Genomic DNA, 18208 nt, shown 5'->3' with positions numbered 1-18208 from the left:
CTTTGTTTTCTGCTTCCCTGCTCATCACAAGCAAGATGCCATCACTAGTCAGAAATCTTCCAGATGGTGTATGTAGCTTTAATTTGGGGTCCGCCTGATGAGAGTAGTGAATGATTAAGCACTCACGAAGGTAAGCTGCAGCTTGTGACTACTGTTTTCTTGAATAACAGAGCAAGGTGTAGAATCAAGACAACAAAGTTCCAGAAAAAATGTAGATATATGAATCTCAAACACCATTTTACACAAACATCATTTGAGCCTGCTGCTCTACCACACGACACCACGTGGAATAATCCTCATGTTCTGCAAAGGGCCGTGGGAAGACTCAGGAGCCACAAATGACTGTACACATCACTCACTCACATGAGGAGTTCCAGGGAATTTGGTGGGACTAATGGCAGAAGTTCATGTATCCCTAAGCTTTGTATGGAGGATGCATTGTAAATTACCTTTGTGTTTGTGAGGGCCAGGGAAGGATATCTCAGCTTTGTCCTTTTGTTCTTTAGCTCTGCTTCCAGAAAGGTAGCTCATTGAAAAAAAAATGATGTCTCTGTGTCCATCTTCCCCTGTGTATTTAGCTGTCATGTAATCTGTTCTAACAGAGTGAAAGAAATGAAGAGCATAGCTGTGTGTCTTTGCAGTGACCTGAGAGAGGTTCTCTACAGAGCCATAGGAGCAGCCCTAGAGCTCTGAAGGACCCCAACAGGTAAAAGTTGTCATGTGCTTAGATGAGGCGTTTCAGGAACAGTAGGACTGGAATAACAGTGGTATTATACTTGCAGACAGCATAACCAAATGTTAGCAAAACATATGGTGTCTTTTAAAATTTCTGCTCTCCTTTGTGTCAGTCCAGTTGTTAAATCTTATATTTCTTTCAAACTACTTGATCAGCTGCTGAAAGCCTCCTAGATTAGAAAAGCTATAGGTGGGTGGTACCTGACCAAAAGTCTTTAGCACATGGTTGGGAACATGCATGCTTAATCTGTAGCTTGTTCCTCTCCTGATGCCAATTCATTTCTCTTACATTTGTTATTAATAACATTGCCTATTTAAGTAATAGTACAGAGCTACATTTTTTTTTTTTTCAGGTTTCCTAACAAAGGCTTCATCTGAGAAATTCTGAATTCCTGATATAAACATATATGAATATATAATGTATATAAATATATTCCCATATAAACGTTATATATAGATATATATAAGGAACAGTGTTTTTCCATAAAAACTGGAGAAAATTGACTGTACAGATGAAAAATGTAAAACTGAAGCATGAAATCTGGTGGAGAAAGATACCTGATAGGTCTAATATCTTGTGGAGTTTAAAGGCTAAAAATGGCTTGAGGCTTTCCACATAAGCACTGTATGTGCAGTTCAGAAGGAAGAATGTTTTCAAGTTTGGCTCCAAATATTGAAACTAAATTTAGAGTGGGATTTTTCAGAAATTCTGATGGATTCACAAGCTATTTAAATGCTATCCATAACCTCTGCTACAGAGAAAGACAAAATAAGCATTCCCCAAACACATCAATAATTAAATATATGTTTGAAGGGATTTTTTTCTCTGCCTGGCTAAATACATATTTAAGTTGAAAGTTACACAATCTTTTATGACAAAAGGCTGTGGTTCAGTCAAATTATGAGCAGAAAGGCTGCAGCATAGGTCACCTGAATATAGCTGGTTTATACTCAGTGATGTGTGTGAGTGCTCTTTGCTCATCTTGAAGAAATGCTGCCTATGAATTGTAAAATACTAGAGTGCTCTTTTTGTTTGCTGATTCCACTAACAAAACTGCATGGTATAATTGCAGGACAGCCTTGGCTGATTGGGCTCACATTTTGCCTTTGCTTTATAAACAAGATATATGCCATCATGAGCTGCTTCACTGAGGGCTATCTTGGAGTATTGTTTAGAGAGAGATGTCTGGATTTTTGAATTGGCAGAGGAGGCTGAGAAGAAAGAGAGATGTATATTACAGGGATGGTTGTGCACTCTTGCTGTTATCTAGAGGAAAAGAAATTTAGAATCATGTCTAGCCTTTTTTAGTATGTGGCAAATATATGGAGGAGAGTGTTCTTCACATGTTCCTGAGCTGTGCTCAGGAGGTACAGGGCTGTGGGATTTTCTTTTCTTAAGATATTTTGATTTATTTCAATTTTGAAATAGAATATCCATAATTCGACTTGAAAAGTTTTGCTCTGAAAAAAAACCCACGATCCTTTGTTGCTATTGCACCTTCCAAACTATTTGAATATACTGCAGTAGAAGGCCATTCCAAATGAGAAAATAAAACACCTTCTTTTGAAATCTTAGTCTTCTCAGAGTACTGAGTTTAAAATTATTTTTTCTCTAAAATCATCCCACTGAAAAGGCCCTATTTCTACTTATTTACTCATTTGATAGATAAACCTTAATGTCCACACATTTCTCTGAATTAATTTTGTCTTAAACTAGTCTCAAAGCCCCAGTAAGTATTATCTGAAGTTTGAGTGATATGGCAAGACTCGTCCTGCTTCTGACCACATCTGCAGAGCTAAAAGGCTCCGCATGCACCAAATTATCACCATTACTGACTATGGAGCCAAGCCTGCAATGCTTGTACCACTGAGATGGGCCAAACTGGCTGTATCTCAGACCACTGCTCTTTGAAGCATTTGACTTTTTTTAGACTTTAGACTATTCCTGAATTTTCTTGAGTGTAATTCTCCGTTACCCAGTTGCTCCAAGAAGGATTAGGCTTTATGTTTTTTGAAAACGTGTCAATACTTTAACCCATACAGTTTTAAGTAAATGTACCTATCCTTTCTTTTGCTATGCTGAATGTTTTCTAATCACTTACATATGTCATATCTGACAAATCTCCTGCAAAGTGATCAGCACGAAATGATGAAAGTAAAAAAAGAAAAACACAACAGATTTTGAAAAGGAACACATTTAAGTATAGTTACTATAAAATATAAAAAACAAAGGAAAAGCACTGGCTAAAGCAGTGTTCTGATGTACTACTGTAACTGCTGATGCTGAAAGCCTGCTGATTGCTTTTTTATTCTTACTGTGATGATCTTTAGAAGGATTAAACATCTGTGATTTTTTAGCATCATTTCATTAAAAACATATTCATGAAAAAGAGAACTTTATTTTTTTAATGTAGATTTGATTAGGTAGAGATAAATACTTAAAAAAAAAAAGTGAGAAAAAAATCATTAACTAAAGACTGACCTCTGTGCCTTATGAGAATATGAATATTCACTTATCTGCCTCTTCTGATTTTGATTTTTGGGGGTTTTGATTGTTTTAATACATATAAAATGTAAGTGTGGTGAGTCTTGCTTCTCTTGTCTGCTGCCTTCATTTGCACTGCCAAGAAATAGTTGTTATTGCTCCTTAAGCTTTTGGCATGCTTTAGTGTAGGCAAGATACATGGGTTTGTGAATCTCTCTGACAGTCAGACTTGCATTTGTATACCAAGTAAATAAGTACACTTCCACAACAGCAACTGATTATTTCCCTGGTGCCAAAGCCTACCTGATTTTAAGCAAATGGAATGCCAGATTAATGCCTGCAGATGTCTTACTATGTCTTATTAAAAGAAAACAAAACAACAAACAAACAAAAAACAAACAAAAACCCAATGTTTCTTGTTTACTGTTACAGTTCTAAAAGGTAGTTATAGCTCTTAGAATCATAGACTCATAGAATCACCAAGGTTGGAAAAGATCTCTGAGATCATGCAGTCCAACGATCCAACCATCACCAGTATTTCCTCAATAAACCACGTCCCTCAGTACAACATCTAGACATTTCCTGAACACCTCCAGGATCACTGACTCCACCACCTCCCTGGGCAGCCCATTCCAGCGCCTGACCACTCTTTCAGAGAAGACATTTTTCCTAACGTCCAACCCGAATCTCCCCTGGTGCAACTTGAGGCCATTCCCTCTTGTCCTGTCCAGTTACACAGGTGTTCAGCACTAATAGTTTGGATTTGAGTTCATATCTAGAGACTTTGGGTTGCTTCTCTTCCTTCTTCAACTGTTGACTCTAAAATTCATTAATCACTGTAAGCATATTAGATGCTTTCCTGAGATCTTGCTCAATGCCATCACTTCTTGAAATCCAACAACTTGCCAGAACAGGAATTTCAGAAATACTGGCTAAAACATCTCAAGAAGCTAAACATTTTTTTAAAATCAGAGTAGGTGGACTTAGTTGACTTACTGCCAGCTGCAGTGACTGTTAACTGCTGAAGATTAGCAGTCCAGTAGGTGCCAGGAATCTGTGGATTCTGAACGCAGTCTTATTTCAGCTATTAAGTAATGCCATGCCCTCTGTGTCCGTATGTGCACATTAGGGACAGTATTCACTTCTTTCAAAGAAGAAGGTCTCTTTTCCTCAAGTTTTGGGATTGTAAACACGAAGGATGATGAGTGGCACCTATGCATGTGTACTTGGCACACATTAAATTGCTCACAGCCTCTTAACAGAAGTTGTTTTGAGTGATGCAACCTTTGAGAAAGTATTTTTCAGTTTGTGAACAGAGTAGAATTTTGAACCACTGAAAATCCAGTAGGCTTGGTCAGGTTTCACAATTTTACTTTTATTATGCTTTTCATGAACAACTGACTGAAATAATTTAGTCTCTCCCTCTGCCTCTCTTCTGCACAGACTGTGGTTGGCATTGACATCTGTGAAACGAGGAACTTGAAACTTCCTTCTGGTGATGTTATGATTCCAATTACATCTCAGTTACACAACATAAATGCCTAAAAATACCAATTCTCAAATCTTTTTTTCTTGGGCAAACTTGAGAACATCAGCAGTGAACAATGAGTGCTTCTAGAATGCAAAGTTCAAATACTTATACCATCCTACTTTTTAATTATCTCCTTGTCAAAACACTAGTGTGTGTACTAAGATACCAGCTGAATTCTTTCTTTTTCTAAACCCCATGGTTTTGTGTACTGCTTTTTTTTAAAAGGGATAGCATTATCTGAGGCACTGTTGTTTTCTTGACCACTATATTCAATAAAAAACTCAATGACTCTTAAAATTATACAATTAACTTTCTTCCCTTGCATCTTTTAGCATTTGCTGGCTCTTTCTCGATGTTAGAGCAAACAACTTTACGCACATTTTTATAGCTGTGTGCTCTCCATAACTCTCCTTCAGATTCTCATCTAGCCATCCATGTTCTCTATAGCCTGTGATGTTACTTCTGAGGTTCCCCAGGTATTGCCAAGCTTTTCTTTCTGTAATTTTTCCTTCTTTCTTGAATATTTTTCTTCTATATTTTTACCATCCTTTAGTACTTAGAAATTGTTTGCTTTCATTCAGTTTGTTTCTTTTTCTTTTTTTTTTTAAATGTTTTCTCCTAGCACTGCTGTTCTTTGCACAAAAAGAACAAACGGCTGTTTGAATCTGACCAACTGCCTTCAGCTTCATCAGTTTCAATTCACTTTACACCTTCACAAGAGGTGGGTAGAGCTGAAATTCTCAAGAGAACTGCAAGCTAAAGAAGAATGGTACTAGTAAACTATGACTTACAAAATACTAGGTGCCTAATCACTGTTAAGTCTTGCTGTAAGTACCCTTTAGGAATAGAATGCTATAGAAAAGCTCATGAAAATAGGTTAGTCAGGACGTTCAAACAGTGGATGAGATGTGAGTACAGAGCCAATGGGGTGTTACAAATAGAAGTTTTTTGTGAAGGTGTTTGTTTTTATCACACTAGACATTCAGTAAAATAACATCTTAATTCTGCTGTTCCTGATGCCAAATATAACCGTTTTTGAAAGCAGAGAAGACTGTACTAGTGTCAAAAACTATGGATTGTAATATCAGTCAGAAATTTGCCTCCTAAAATGAGTAGTCATTTCAGAAAATGTTGCCCCAGTTAAGAATGAAAGTTTTCATTATTCACTCTTACTTTCATTACTTCCTCGCTCTAAGTGAAGGCTAATTTTAAATATTCCTTTTTTTCTAAAAAGATCACCTGCTTAGAAAGTGATACAGGCCAGGAACTTTGAGAATCCAAACAAGGCAGTGTGAATGAGAGAGAGATTTTTAATTCACAGAAATTCTCCTCTGTGCCCTATAGCTGTCTGGTGATGTTCAAAGAGCAATTATTTTTCTTTCTGCATGCTGTGGTTACTGAGCACCTCCTTTCTCTTTTTTTTTTTTTTTTTTTTTTTGATATGGACTATGTGACAGCTTCCTGTCCTCTGTAGGTGTTAATTTTACGATGCAAAAAAGGCATATATTCTCACCTGATCACATGTGAGCTTGAAGATGGCAATATTAAAGACTCTGGCCCTGGCGGGCCTTTGTGTTTAGTACCGAAAATTCATAAAACAGATAATTGATATGAATTCTGTGAAAAAAAAAAATGCATTTACATAGCTCTGCTCATTCACAAAGTATCTCAAAGTGATTCGCTAATAGTCACATAAATTTTGAATCAGTACTATTTTTCTGGTTATTTCTGCTTAATCACGTGTCTTCTTAATCACCAGAACTCCAGGCTACTTTGTGTTAACTGTGCCCTATTCCAATCTACAGCCTTACAAATTATGAACTAGATTTGTTGCCTCCCTACTGTGCTGGCTGAATCCTACTCAAAAGAGTAGTCCCCCTGAATTCAATGGAGCTACTCACAGAACTCTTCAGCAGCACGTTAAAATGCTGTAGAGCTTGCACCTATACATCTGAGACGATCCACGTGAGTTATTCACGTAAATTTAGTAGACCATAATGCCATCCTACCAGAAGAATATCAACTCATTTTGCACCTGCAGGAAAACTAAACAGCCTCCTGAGAGAGATGCCTTCCTGAAAGGGGGAGGTCTGTCTCAGGAGCATGTGTCAGTCCTCATGCTTTGTAAAGAGCATCTTGTTCTCTTTCCTTGATGAGCCAGAAACCAGCATAATCTGTGTGGTAGCTATATGAAAAGCTTATCTGGTTCATTTTCTGTTCATCTGAAGTTGATCCACTTAATTATTTCTTCCATTAAACAGCCCACTGCTGCATTTTCCTGCTGGAATAAGCATCTGTGTTACAGGAGAGAGATTTTATGCTCAGAGGAGCTGGGATTAGAAGAACAATCACTCTGCTATCAGAGATTTGTCTTTGGAGGCAGATTGCTTTGGAGCACATAGGAAAATTTTTATGCTGACGCGCATCTGTGTTATGACATAATGTCAAGCTCTGGGATGGCAGTAGATATTATAGTCCACAGACTCGGAACTGTTGGTTTGGGATAAAGAAGACGTCTAGTGTTATTAGAAATCACAAGGAAGCACATGGCAAAGTAGGCCAGCGTAACTGCTTACAGCTGACTTCTTGGGCTGTGGGGTGCAGTGCTCTCTTGAATTAGAGCATTCTGGGACACAGGAGGGTTTGATGCATTCTTTTCTATTACTGCATCCAGTTCAAGTAGACCACAATAAAACACGGAATAAGAGAAAAGAAAGGCTTTGGGATCTCTGGCTGTACAATGTACCAAGATATAAGTACTCTTCAGAAGTACGACAAACTCGTCACGGGTAGTCATGCGGAGCTTCCCAGTATGTTACCAGTATGTTACCTTGGCTTCTCCCTCCTGAACTCTACTCTTCAGTGTGCTGCACCTAGTGAAATTGCCTAGCATTTGTCTGCTTTGTAGTTATGATTATTTGAAGCAAAAAGACATTCACAGATTAAATGATTGAAAACTCACTAGAGTTGATGCAGTTTCTGTTTGCAACCATGAACTGCCCAATGCTGCTCTGAACTTTGTTAAGCATTATTTCAGAAATGCACGAGTTCTGCCCAGTGCTGCTTTGGAGCACAGCCACATCAGTATTTATAACAGCTTCACTGAGTAGCCAGTTGGATTCAGCCTCTGCTGTCAGTCTGGAGATATCTCAGCTGCACAGACAAGGAAATGTGCTGAAAGTTGGTTTCTTATGTGATGCTCAGAAGGTTTCTCAACATTTTTGCTTGGTTGTAATCTTTGACATTTTGGAAATATTAATTAGTGAGCTGAGTTCTCCACACTTTCTTTTATCTGATACTGTTATCTCAAAATTCATATTAGCCAAAATTGGATCGTGTCTCCTTCTGTGACTCAGGTGCTTCAGAAAGGTCTCTGTTAACTGAAAACCCAATGACAAGTCTACATTTCAGGTTATGTATTTTGTTTGGATAAATACTTTTATGCTTTCCATGAGAATTAATATTAGTGGGAACTAATAAATGCTTCCTGGTTCAGGATTGAAGCTTTTCATTTCAGACATTGCATAAAACCTGAGCACAAAGTATATGCTGTATACATTCTGGGGGGGGAGGGAATGAATAAAACAACAAATGACACAGAACTCATCTTTTGCACAGTCAAAGCACTGACATAGGAGCACCACATATCCAGGCAACTCCACTGTGAAGGTGCATTCAACGTCCAGGTGATTGTAAACTGGAAACACTGAACTTGGTTGCAACACTTCATGCTGTTCAAAGCCAGGTTTCACTTGGGCTGTGATTTGCTTTGTCAGATTCTTACTACTCCCTTGTGATTGGAGAGCAGTAAGCTTTCATAGCAAAGTCAGGCTCAGCTTTCTCTGCCACCGATGTCCATGCCCCTGCCTGTTATCCTCAGGAGAGGGAGCTGCTAATGCTGCTGCTGAAGCTCCCTCCTAGCGTAAAGAGGTTTGTGTGGTGGGTGTACAGCACGCCCCATATAAAGATACGGAATGCTGAGTAAGGAAGCTATAAATACACTTAAAACAAGAGCAATATCTGATTTCAAAAAGACATTGCAAACAATGTCAACAAAATAATTTTATCCACTCAATCTGTAATATGGTGTGCCAGCAGACCACAGAGGCATGAGGTGAGGGTCTCAGTTCAGGAACGTAATTGCATAATTTGGACATACTGAACTTTTAAACAGTTTCTTACAGTCAGCTATGCATAGGCTTAAATGCTTTCCTGAAGTGAGGTCTAAGAAATGTACACCTTGATCTTACTAGTAATAGTGTTGGGTTTGTTTGGCTCTATATCATACTCTCCATTTGAGTACAGTTTGATGTTTCAAATGAAATATTTACTGACCCTTGGCACCAACAACTGTAGCTTTGTGGATTTCTGTAGTGCATCATTCACATTGAAGGTCTGTTCTCCATAGGATGTGCATTATTAATTTCTATTTGCATTACTAAGAGGCTGGCTCATGCATTGAGAAGACATGTCTTTTTTTCAGAAGTAATTTTTGTGGTCTTGTACCTAATCCCAAGTGGGATTCCTGCATTGAACTTCGAGACAGAATATAGACATATTTCACAAGCTTCCCGTTTCCCTATATAACACTCTATGCCAATCAAGGACTTAATCCAATCGATTACATTTTTTCCTTTGTGGAATGTGTACTGAGGTAGTGACTATAATTTATATTCTTTCTATCTCTCAGGTTTTATGAGTCACTTCTGTTTTGTATACTATTGTCTGAACTCAGCTTGCCTGGATTACAGATGAGCTGTTATCTCACTTTACGTGAAGGCACCCTTTTAAAGCACTAAAGAATGCTACTGGAGAAATCCTAAATCTGTAGTTCTGATATGTATACTGTAATTCGTGGCAAATAATGGAAAACAAAGTAAGACAAGCAGAGTAAGAAAAACAGTGTTTCCTCAGTAAGTTTTAGATTAAGTCAGACTTGGTGGAAGGTATTCTATTATTCTATGGCTTTTCTACTCTATTAGAAGAAAAAGTATAAGACATTCTTTAATATAGCCACAGAATGAGAAATGAAGACTGAAATTGTACTGTCAGCTTCTGAGGATTAAGGTCAAATCTCAAGAAAAATAGAGAATAGAGTATCTTCATTCATAAATTTATAAGTGAATTGTAGTTATAATTAAGGAAATAAAATCAGAAACGAAGAATTAAAAAGAAAAAAAAGATTGTACTTACATTGGTGACATATTCAATATCCTTCCAAATATTACATTCCCTGGGAAAATCTGCCAAATCTAAAAAATTATCCACTACCACTTGGCCAATCAAGTCATGCCTGGAGAATCTGTCAAAGTCATAGACAGAGAAATGGAGCTTCCGTGCATTCAGATCATTGTATGGAACACTAAATAAAAAAACTTCATCAAATACTGGATTTAGGGTCTTTCTGTGCACTTTAGTCTGGTGTTTTGTTTTCCTGTCAGGAAGTAGATATATCTTCACATATGGATCTGAAGTTCCAGAGAAGTCCTTTGCTGGCAGGTTGATGGCCTTGTGTATCTTCACTATCAGCTGCTCCAAATCACAGTCATATTTCAGAATAAAGTTCAGTTTTCCACATGCCTTGCTATTACTCCTCCGGCCATCATCCGTGTCCACAGATCTCTGTTTATAAAGCTCTGGCTTAATGCGGCCAATTCCAGTCAGTTGCTCCTGTTTCTGAACCTGCTGGATGTTGAAGTCGGGATTGGAGAGGTTGAGCTGTCTTCGGATTGAATTATGCCTTAAGTGAAAACAAAAGAATTGAAATAGGTTGGGTTGACAATCATAAGAATCTGTGCACACACAGCAAAGATCCTCTTTTCATTTGACACCTTTTCTTAATGTACAGTGTCAGATTTTTACTTGCATAATGTTATAAAATATGATAATTAATTTTCTCAACCTAGTGGCATGAACTCTCCAAATAAGGCTGAAGAACGTAACAAACTCAAAGTCATTGCCATTGCAAATCCACTGTATTACAGTCTATTGCCAGTAACTGTTATCATTTTCCAGCAGAATCCTTTGGATTAATGCCAATGAAAATAGTTAATTACAGGTCAGATCCTATTACAACTTACATTATACCCACCGAGCTTGGTGATTTCTAGTGTTAAGATGAACAAAGAAGATACTTCTTGACAGCTCTTCATTTCAATGACTTGTTGATTTCCACTACTACCTCATTGTTAAGTGAACTGTTCTGGCCTGAAATAATTTGTTGATCCCCCCCATCAATTGTTTTCTTTTGTTTTTCACTCATGACTGATGTAATGAGCTCTGAAGTACTTAGGCTGCAAAGCTCCTTTAGTTTAATTACTCCAAGGAGAGAAAGTTGTTTTAGCTTTGGTCCAGTGAGATTTATTACCTGGATTCACTCATTTATTGTGATTGAAATTTCCACTTCATGAGATAACAGAAATCAAATCTGCAGTCACTGCAGGGGTGAATCACTTTCAGGGATGTGAAAGCTGGATTAGGTAAAATCTTAATCTTATGAGTTGGATTCTACTTTTTTGTCTGATTCAGTGTATTGGAGTACCGTGAATTGTGGTTGAACATAAAAGGATAACGTGGAAAATGCTGACATAGAGTTAAGTCAAAACTATTTACATTGAATGTAATCAACAATAGTTACTTTGCTATGGCTGTTCATTTATTCCTTTTAAGTGTGTGTTTATGGATGTGCAAATCCCCTTATAAATTACCCTCATATTTTTTCTGTTGTATAATAAATAAACAATTTTATAGGTATACATATGTCATCACCATGAAAAAATATTATCAAGTCACAGAAGATGTATACTGTTCAACTATAAGTTCCTCAGAGCAGTGGGAGGTGCAGAATATCCTTGCAGGAATAAAAAGGAGCGAACGCTTCCTTGCTGAAGTCTTAACAAGGATTGTAGCAGAGTCAGGTGCCTGGTCTCTGTGGCTACACAGGAGAGTTATGCAAGGAGGGAGCAGAGACAAAGGTGAACAAACCAAGGGTGTGGGACAATGAAGATGGGCCCCTTCTGTTTTGTTGAAGAGTCTTCTGGAGAAGACCTGGGTAAACATATGTTTGAGGTAATGAATGAGGGGGTAATAAGCAATGCCTACTATCAGCAAACAGAATAGAGTAGTGCGGAGACCTGGGCAAGTCATTTCCTTGTGGGCATAGAGACAGACCAGGAACAGCTGGCAGAAGATCAAACTGCAGAAATTCACAGAAGTGAAGACACGGTTCGTCTACTGAGGATGCTGAGGAGTGTTCTGCTACAGATTGGGATTACTGCTGTTTCCTGTGAGATGACTAAACTGTGGTGATACTGTGCATTTGTCATTTGACAACATGTCAGAATTGCTATTCTGTTGTAGAAGAGTGCCTATATTTGACTCAACGATTTCACAATACCAAAGACACATGAGAGTTCTTGATGTTAGATGTTGGATATGAATCTTCTGTTGTTAATGAATCTCATATCGTGCTTATTTCCTAGCTCCCTGAAAACAAAGCAGCACTAGCCCTGTAGTTCTGGAGTATTAGCTTTGAGTCAGAATTCAGCCTTGCATGCAGTAGGGTGCAAGCTTGAGCATTTGTAATTATGGCTTTGACCTCCTCAGAAATTCCTACATCAAAATTAGCCCATTCTTACACTAATCTAAAGAGAAAAGGCACTTGGAGATTTTGCTGCACAGCATTAATGCTGTTTTGGGATCTTCTCAAATTCTGCAACATATGTTTTGCTCCACTGGCAATTCCTGAACTAGCTGAGAGTTGCTGTCTTTTTACCCAGATGACCAGAAAAGAGGCTACCAGGAAACTCTTGGACGAGTGCTGTACCTTCTCCAGCTAAAGTACATCTGCTTTGACTCAGAAATTTACTGACTGGCTCTCCCCACACTGATCCTTTCTCTTACTGTGTGACGTAAAATCCTTTTATCATCTGTCCCTTAACAGTCACACCCTGCTTGTTTCCTGTTCCCTCCTGGGTTAGTTCTCTTGTTCCCCTGGAGCCTTCACTGACTCTTGTTCAGTCACTTTTACCCCCACAGTTATGATTGCGGCTAAAATCTATGACTTTAAATCCTATTTCTAACTCTTGCAAGTGTTTCATTAGCTTGCCCTACTTTTCTTCTTTAGCTGTTTTAAAAATGTTTGAGGAGACATTACTGAGTGCTCAGCACCACTGCTAAGTGCAAATGGATATGCTTTACAAGCTAAATGTAGGCTGTCCTGGTACTTTAAGGCACACACTTCTCTGGCTGCTGACAGAGAGGCACAAATGATGCAGTAGTTGACACAGTGGTGAAATATCATTGTGATCCTGCGCTTTTAATCTGAGAGATTTGTGCACCTTGATAATTTTTATGTATTTTTTTAAAAAAAGAACATGACAAGTAACTATGAATTCATAGTAGACCAGTGTAGTAGATAATCAAGCTGTAATTCTTTGGCTATATCGTATTCATTAATACTAGAGATAAAATGGAGTTACTGACCGAGCAGAAGAGGTTGGTTCAGTGATCTGACGATGCATTCGTGCATTGTGTACACAGTTCTCCTTTGTCCCTGCCTGAGCATCTACTGGAATATCAGGAGAGGTGTGGCTGATCTTCATGGAGGACTCTGGGTAGGTTGTTGGCTGACCAAGATAATCCTCGCTGTAGTCATGGTCATTGGTCTCTGTATCTGTGTAGTTCAGGGACTCTTGTTTGTCTTTGTTCCCAAATGGCAGGCCACGTTCTCGCCAAGGAATCCAGCAAAGCTTCCAGGACACGAACAGGGACACACCAAATAGAGCAAGACCACAGGCTGTGACAACTAAGGAAAGCAAGCTTATTGAGATATCTGCAAACAAGAACACATGTATATCACATGTTTAGTGCTTTTTGTTCTGCATCTTTTTGCTCCGCATCTCTAAGGCATAGAATATGAGAAGTAAATGTCTCTAGATTGCAGCTCTGCAAAAATTAAATTCTGATTGGTGAAGCAGTCACATAATAGGAACACATTACATTTTCTATTCTTTTTAAAATTATTTTTCCTTCAAGAAGAAAAGAACAAACTTGTTTTGAACTTCAGTGTAAGGCTCATTTTGATTGAACTGAGTTTATATTTTCCTTTCAAAAGCTAAGTGTAATGAAGGGCCTTTCTAAATATGAAAAAGGCTGTCCACTTCATCACTCAGCTGTCTACTGGTGAAAAAGGAATACCTGCAATACATTTTCTTTCCTTTATTTTCCTTTTGTGTAGTGCAGTTTCCTTCATATTGTTTATAAGTTCTTACTACCTTCTCTTCTAGAGACTGTTTGATACTTTCACAATCAAAAACATGAGCACATGCATAAATGGATTTTTTTAGGTATTCAACTGAAGTATCTTGTCTTATTATTAGCTATTTTCCTCCTAATCTTAGACTCATTCTTGTATTTGCAAACGATTATTGACTATGAATACATGTCCTGCTGTTCATCATTTAGTTTAGATACTAATATCTCTTCAGAACTGAGATATTTAACTTTAAAGGCTCTTTTCTCTGTTTCCAAACTTCTGGTACAGGAGAGCACAGATGAATCTCTTGTTTTTCTCCACATTTCTAGCATTATCCTACTCCATAATCACATGAACAGACTTAATTTACAACTAGGAGAGGCTTTTCTGTTTTGCTTTGTTTTTAGTTGCATGTTGGGAAAATGACTCAGTGGAACAGATGCTTTTATGGTTACAGTGTTTTTGAAATTAGTTTCTCTGTGGATTACAGAATAGATCACACCTTAAACACAATTAGTAAGAGTTCTATTTTACAGTCTTAAATTACAAACAACCTCATCAAAACCATTTTTCATACTGCTTTATATATTTAGAATATCAGCCTGCATCTCTATAGGTAAGAGCTAGCCTAGATATTAAAAGGGTGGCATGAGGTTGAAAGGTTGCTCTTAGCAGGACAGTTATTTAAGGATGAAACAACCTCAGTTAATTTGAACAAAGAATATTTTTTTAAGTGGAAAAGTCAGTAGACTCAGCCCCTGATGCGAGCCATTCTCACTAGCCAGACAGATTAAATTTCTGCAGAATGGGGAGTGAGACTCCAGTCAGCTTCACGCAGGAGCTGTCCAGTTTATTTTGCATGCTGAAAACCAATTTTAAACATTTTTAGCCATCATGGTCCTTTCTGTCCTTCTCCCAGTTGTATGAAGACAAAGGTCATTAGCAGTGGGGACAGCATAGCATCTGCCTGCAGTTACAGCGAAGAGTTTCAGAGCTAAAATTAATTAAAGAAATTCCTCCCATGCATAAAAGGCAATGTGGGAGAAAGTAGAACAGTGATTCTTGATATTTTTGGAATATTTACTGGTAAACAAGCCTGGCAGTGGAGGCAGAGACAACTTCTCCATATGATTAAAAGGCAGAGGAACTGGGATGCAGTAGTGAAGGAGGACCTTCAGAATAAAGCAATTTGTCTTAGATTCCCTGGAGGAAATACACCAGAGGTCTGAAAAAAGGTTGCTTTTTCAAAGAACTAATTGGTGTAAATGATCCAGCATTGAAGGAAATGAAAAATTGGAAGTTGTCAGAATGAGGCAAAAGATTACAAGGTGAGAACTGAACAAGAGACTGCCGAATGCTAAGGATGTGTGAAGGTGAGGAACAATTTGAAAGGCAGATCAGCAGTTCCCTACCTTGAGGATGATGTTAGCAGCAAACACAGCCACCTAGAGAATTGACATTGTGAGTAAAAAAAATAAAAAACGATAGCAGTATAAACTACATTTCATTCAGAGAGTTTGAAAAGCTTTAATAATACAATTCCTCATTTAACAGAGTAACACTGAGACCCCTCATCTCATGACTTTCAGAGAAGATGGTTAATAAACAGTTTAGGTGACTTGCCAAGCTACAGAATAAGAAGTGATAAATCTTCATCATCTTGGTTTTACTTCTGACTCTTTAGGTAGCAACCAAGTTTTTTTGTGTGAATGTTTCATTTCTGTGGGTGGAAGAGGGATGATCATGTACCAGTCTTACTGCTATGTAAGAAAGAGAGACTGAAGGGCTCTAAACTGTTACCTTTCACTGGCCAGTAATTTTCAGATATTACTCTCGTGGCTATCAATTTGCAGTAGCGGGCCAAGTCCAGTGCAGATAGCTGAGGTCAGTGCAGTGCCAAGCAAAGAGGTTTTTTACTGTATTCTGGAGCTCCTTTTACATGTAAGTTGTTCATAGATACTCATAAGTAGGGGAAAAGGGGATTCAAAACATAAAAAAATATATTTTTTTGTTCTGTAGCAACAGCACTTGTGGGACAACCAGGGGATCAGGCTTAGCCAGCAGGGGTTCATGAAAGGCAGGTCCTGCTTGACCAATCTGATCTCTTTCTATGATCTAATGACCCATCTGGTGGATGAGGGAAAGGCTGTTGATGTAGTCTACCTAGATTTCAGCAACACCTTTGACACTGTCTCTCACAGTATTCTCTGGGAGAAGCTGGCAGCCCATGGCTTGGACAGGTAAACTGTTTGCTGGGTAAAGAACTGGCTGGAGGGCCAGGCCCAGAGAGTGGCGGTGAATGGAGTTAAATCCAGCTGGCGACCAGTCACAAGTGGTGTTCCCCAGGGGTCGTTATTAGGGCATGTCCTATTCAATATCTTTATTGATGACCTGGATGAGGGCAATGAGCGCACCCTCAGTAAGTTTGCAGATAACACCAAGTTGGCAGGAAGTGTCAATCTGCTTGTGGGTAGCAAGGCCCTACAGAGCAATCTGGATAGGCTGGATAGGCTGGATAACTGGGCTGAGGCCAATGGGGTGAAGTTCAACAAGACCAAGTGCCGAGACCTGCATTTTGGCCACAACAACCCTAGGCAACGCTACAGGCTTGGGGCAGAGTGGCTGGAAGACCGTGTAGAGGAAATGGACCTGGGTCTATTGATCAATGCTCGGCTGAACATGAGCCAGCAGGGTGCCCAGGTGGCCACAAAGGCCAATGGCATCCTGGCTTGTATCAGAAATAGTGTTGCCAGCAGGAGCAGGGAAGTGATCATCCCTCTGTACTCAGTACTGGTGAAGCTGCACTTTCAGTACTGTGTTCAGTTTTGGGCCCCTCACTACAAGAAAGACACTGAGGCTCTGGAGCGTATTCACACAAGGACAACTAAGCCGGTGAGAGGTCTGGAGCACAAGTCTTATGAGGAGCAGTTGAGAGAATCTGGATTATTTATTCTGGAGCAGATGAGGCTCTGGGGAGACCCTGTAGCTCTCTGCAAGTTCCTGAAAGGAGGTTGTGGTGAGGTGGGAGTCAACCTCTATTCCCATGTAACTAGCAACAGGACTAGACAGAATGGCCTCAAGTTGCACCAGGGGAGACTCAGGATGTTAGGGAATACTTCTCTGAAAGTGGTCAGGTGCTGGAATGGGCTGCCCAGGGAGGTGGTTGAGTCACCGTCCCTGGAGGTGTTCAAGAAACAATTAGATGTTGTACTGAGGGATGTGGTTTAGTGGGAAATATTGGTGATAGGTGGACGGTTGGACTGGATGATCTTGGAGGTCTTTTCCAACCTTGATGATTCTATGATTCTGTGAGTCTATAACAGAAACATTCTAGCTTTGATTATTAGGAAATGCTCTTAAGTAAGCAGAATTTTTTGTTTGTAATTTAGGTAAAGTGACTTCATATTGAGATGATTTATTAAGTGCAATCAAAATAACATGTGAGCACAACACTCAAAAATATACTTGCTGAATAAAATCTGTTTCTATGATAATACTTAACTTTCTTTCTCCAAAAAGTTAAACTTGTTCTATAAAATTTCTTCTTGCTTGCCTGCACATCTATTTCCTCTAAAAAGATTCGGTCTGTATTAATGCAAAATTCCTTGGCAACTTAGCTGACATACCACAATCACAGAATCACAGAATCATAGAATGGCCTGGGTTGAAAAGGACCACAATGATCATCGAGTTTCAACCCCCCTGCTACGTGCAGGGTTGCCAACCAGCAGACCAGGCTGCCCTGAGCCACATCCAGCCTAGCCATGAATGCCTCCAGGTATGGGGCATCCACAGCCTCCCTGGGGAACCTGTTCCAGTGCCTCACCACCCTCTGTGTGAAAAACTTCCTCCTAATATCTAACCTAAACTGCCCTGTGTCAGTTTAAAACCATTCTCCCTTGTCCTATCACTATCCACCCTCATGAACAGCCATTGCCCCTCCTGTTTATATGCTCCTTTCAAATACTGTAAGGCCACAATGAGGTCTCCCCAGAGCCTTCTCTTCTCTAAACTAAACAAGCCCAGTTCCCTCAACCTTTCTTCATAGGATAGGTGCTCCAGCCCCCAGGTCCTTCTCCAAAGAGCTGCTCTCAAGGGCTTTTTCTCCCAGTCTGTATAAACACTGGGAATTGCCCAGGCCCAAGTGCAACACCTTGCACTTGGCCTTGTTAAACTTCATTAGGTTTTCATGGGCCCACTT

The 18208-nt window shown here is 39.1% G+C and overlaps 1 protein-coding gene across 3 annotated transcripts in view; it reads right to left on the bottom strand.

The window, feature by feature from the left end:
• Window positions 1-18208, bottom strand: part of SYT9 (synaptotagmin IX) — a 64002-nt gene that overhangs the window by 22499 nt on the left and 23295 nt on the right. For all 3 annotated transcript variants that reach the window (XR_006939410.1, XM_015286419.4, XM_015286417.4), the window contains exons 2-3: window positions 13236-13584; window positions 9945-10491 (exon numbers count right to left, since the gene is read on the bottom strand). Coding sequence is in view for 2 of the 3 variants with exons in the window: in XM_015286419.4 (XP_015141905.1) it covers window positions 9945-10491; window positions 13236-13584 (896 nt within the window). In the remaining variant the exon portion in view is untranslated. The remainder of the gene's footprint in view (window positions 1-9944; window positions 10492-13235; window positions 13585-18208) is intronic.

The sequence above is a fragment of the Gallus gallus genome, chromosome 5 (genome assembly GCF_016699485.2).
Source record: "Gallus gallus isolate bGalGal1 chromosome 5, bGalGal1.mat.broiler.GRCg7b, whole genome shotgun sequence".
Taxonomy (NCBI): domain Eukaryota; kingdom Metazoa; phylum Chordata; class Aves; order Galliformes; family Phasianidae; genus Gallus; species Gallus gallus.
Note: the sequence above shows the minus strand (reverse complement) of the source record. Positions and strands in the feature narration are given on the sequence as shown.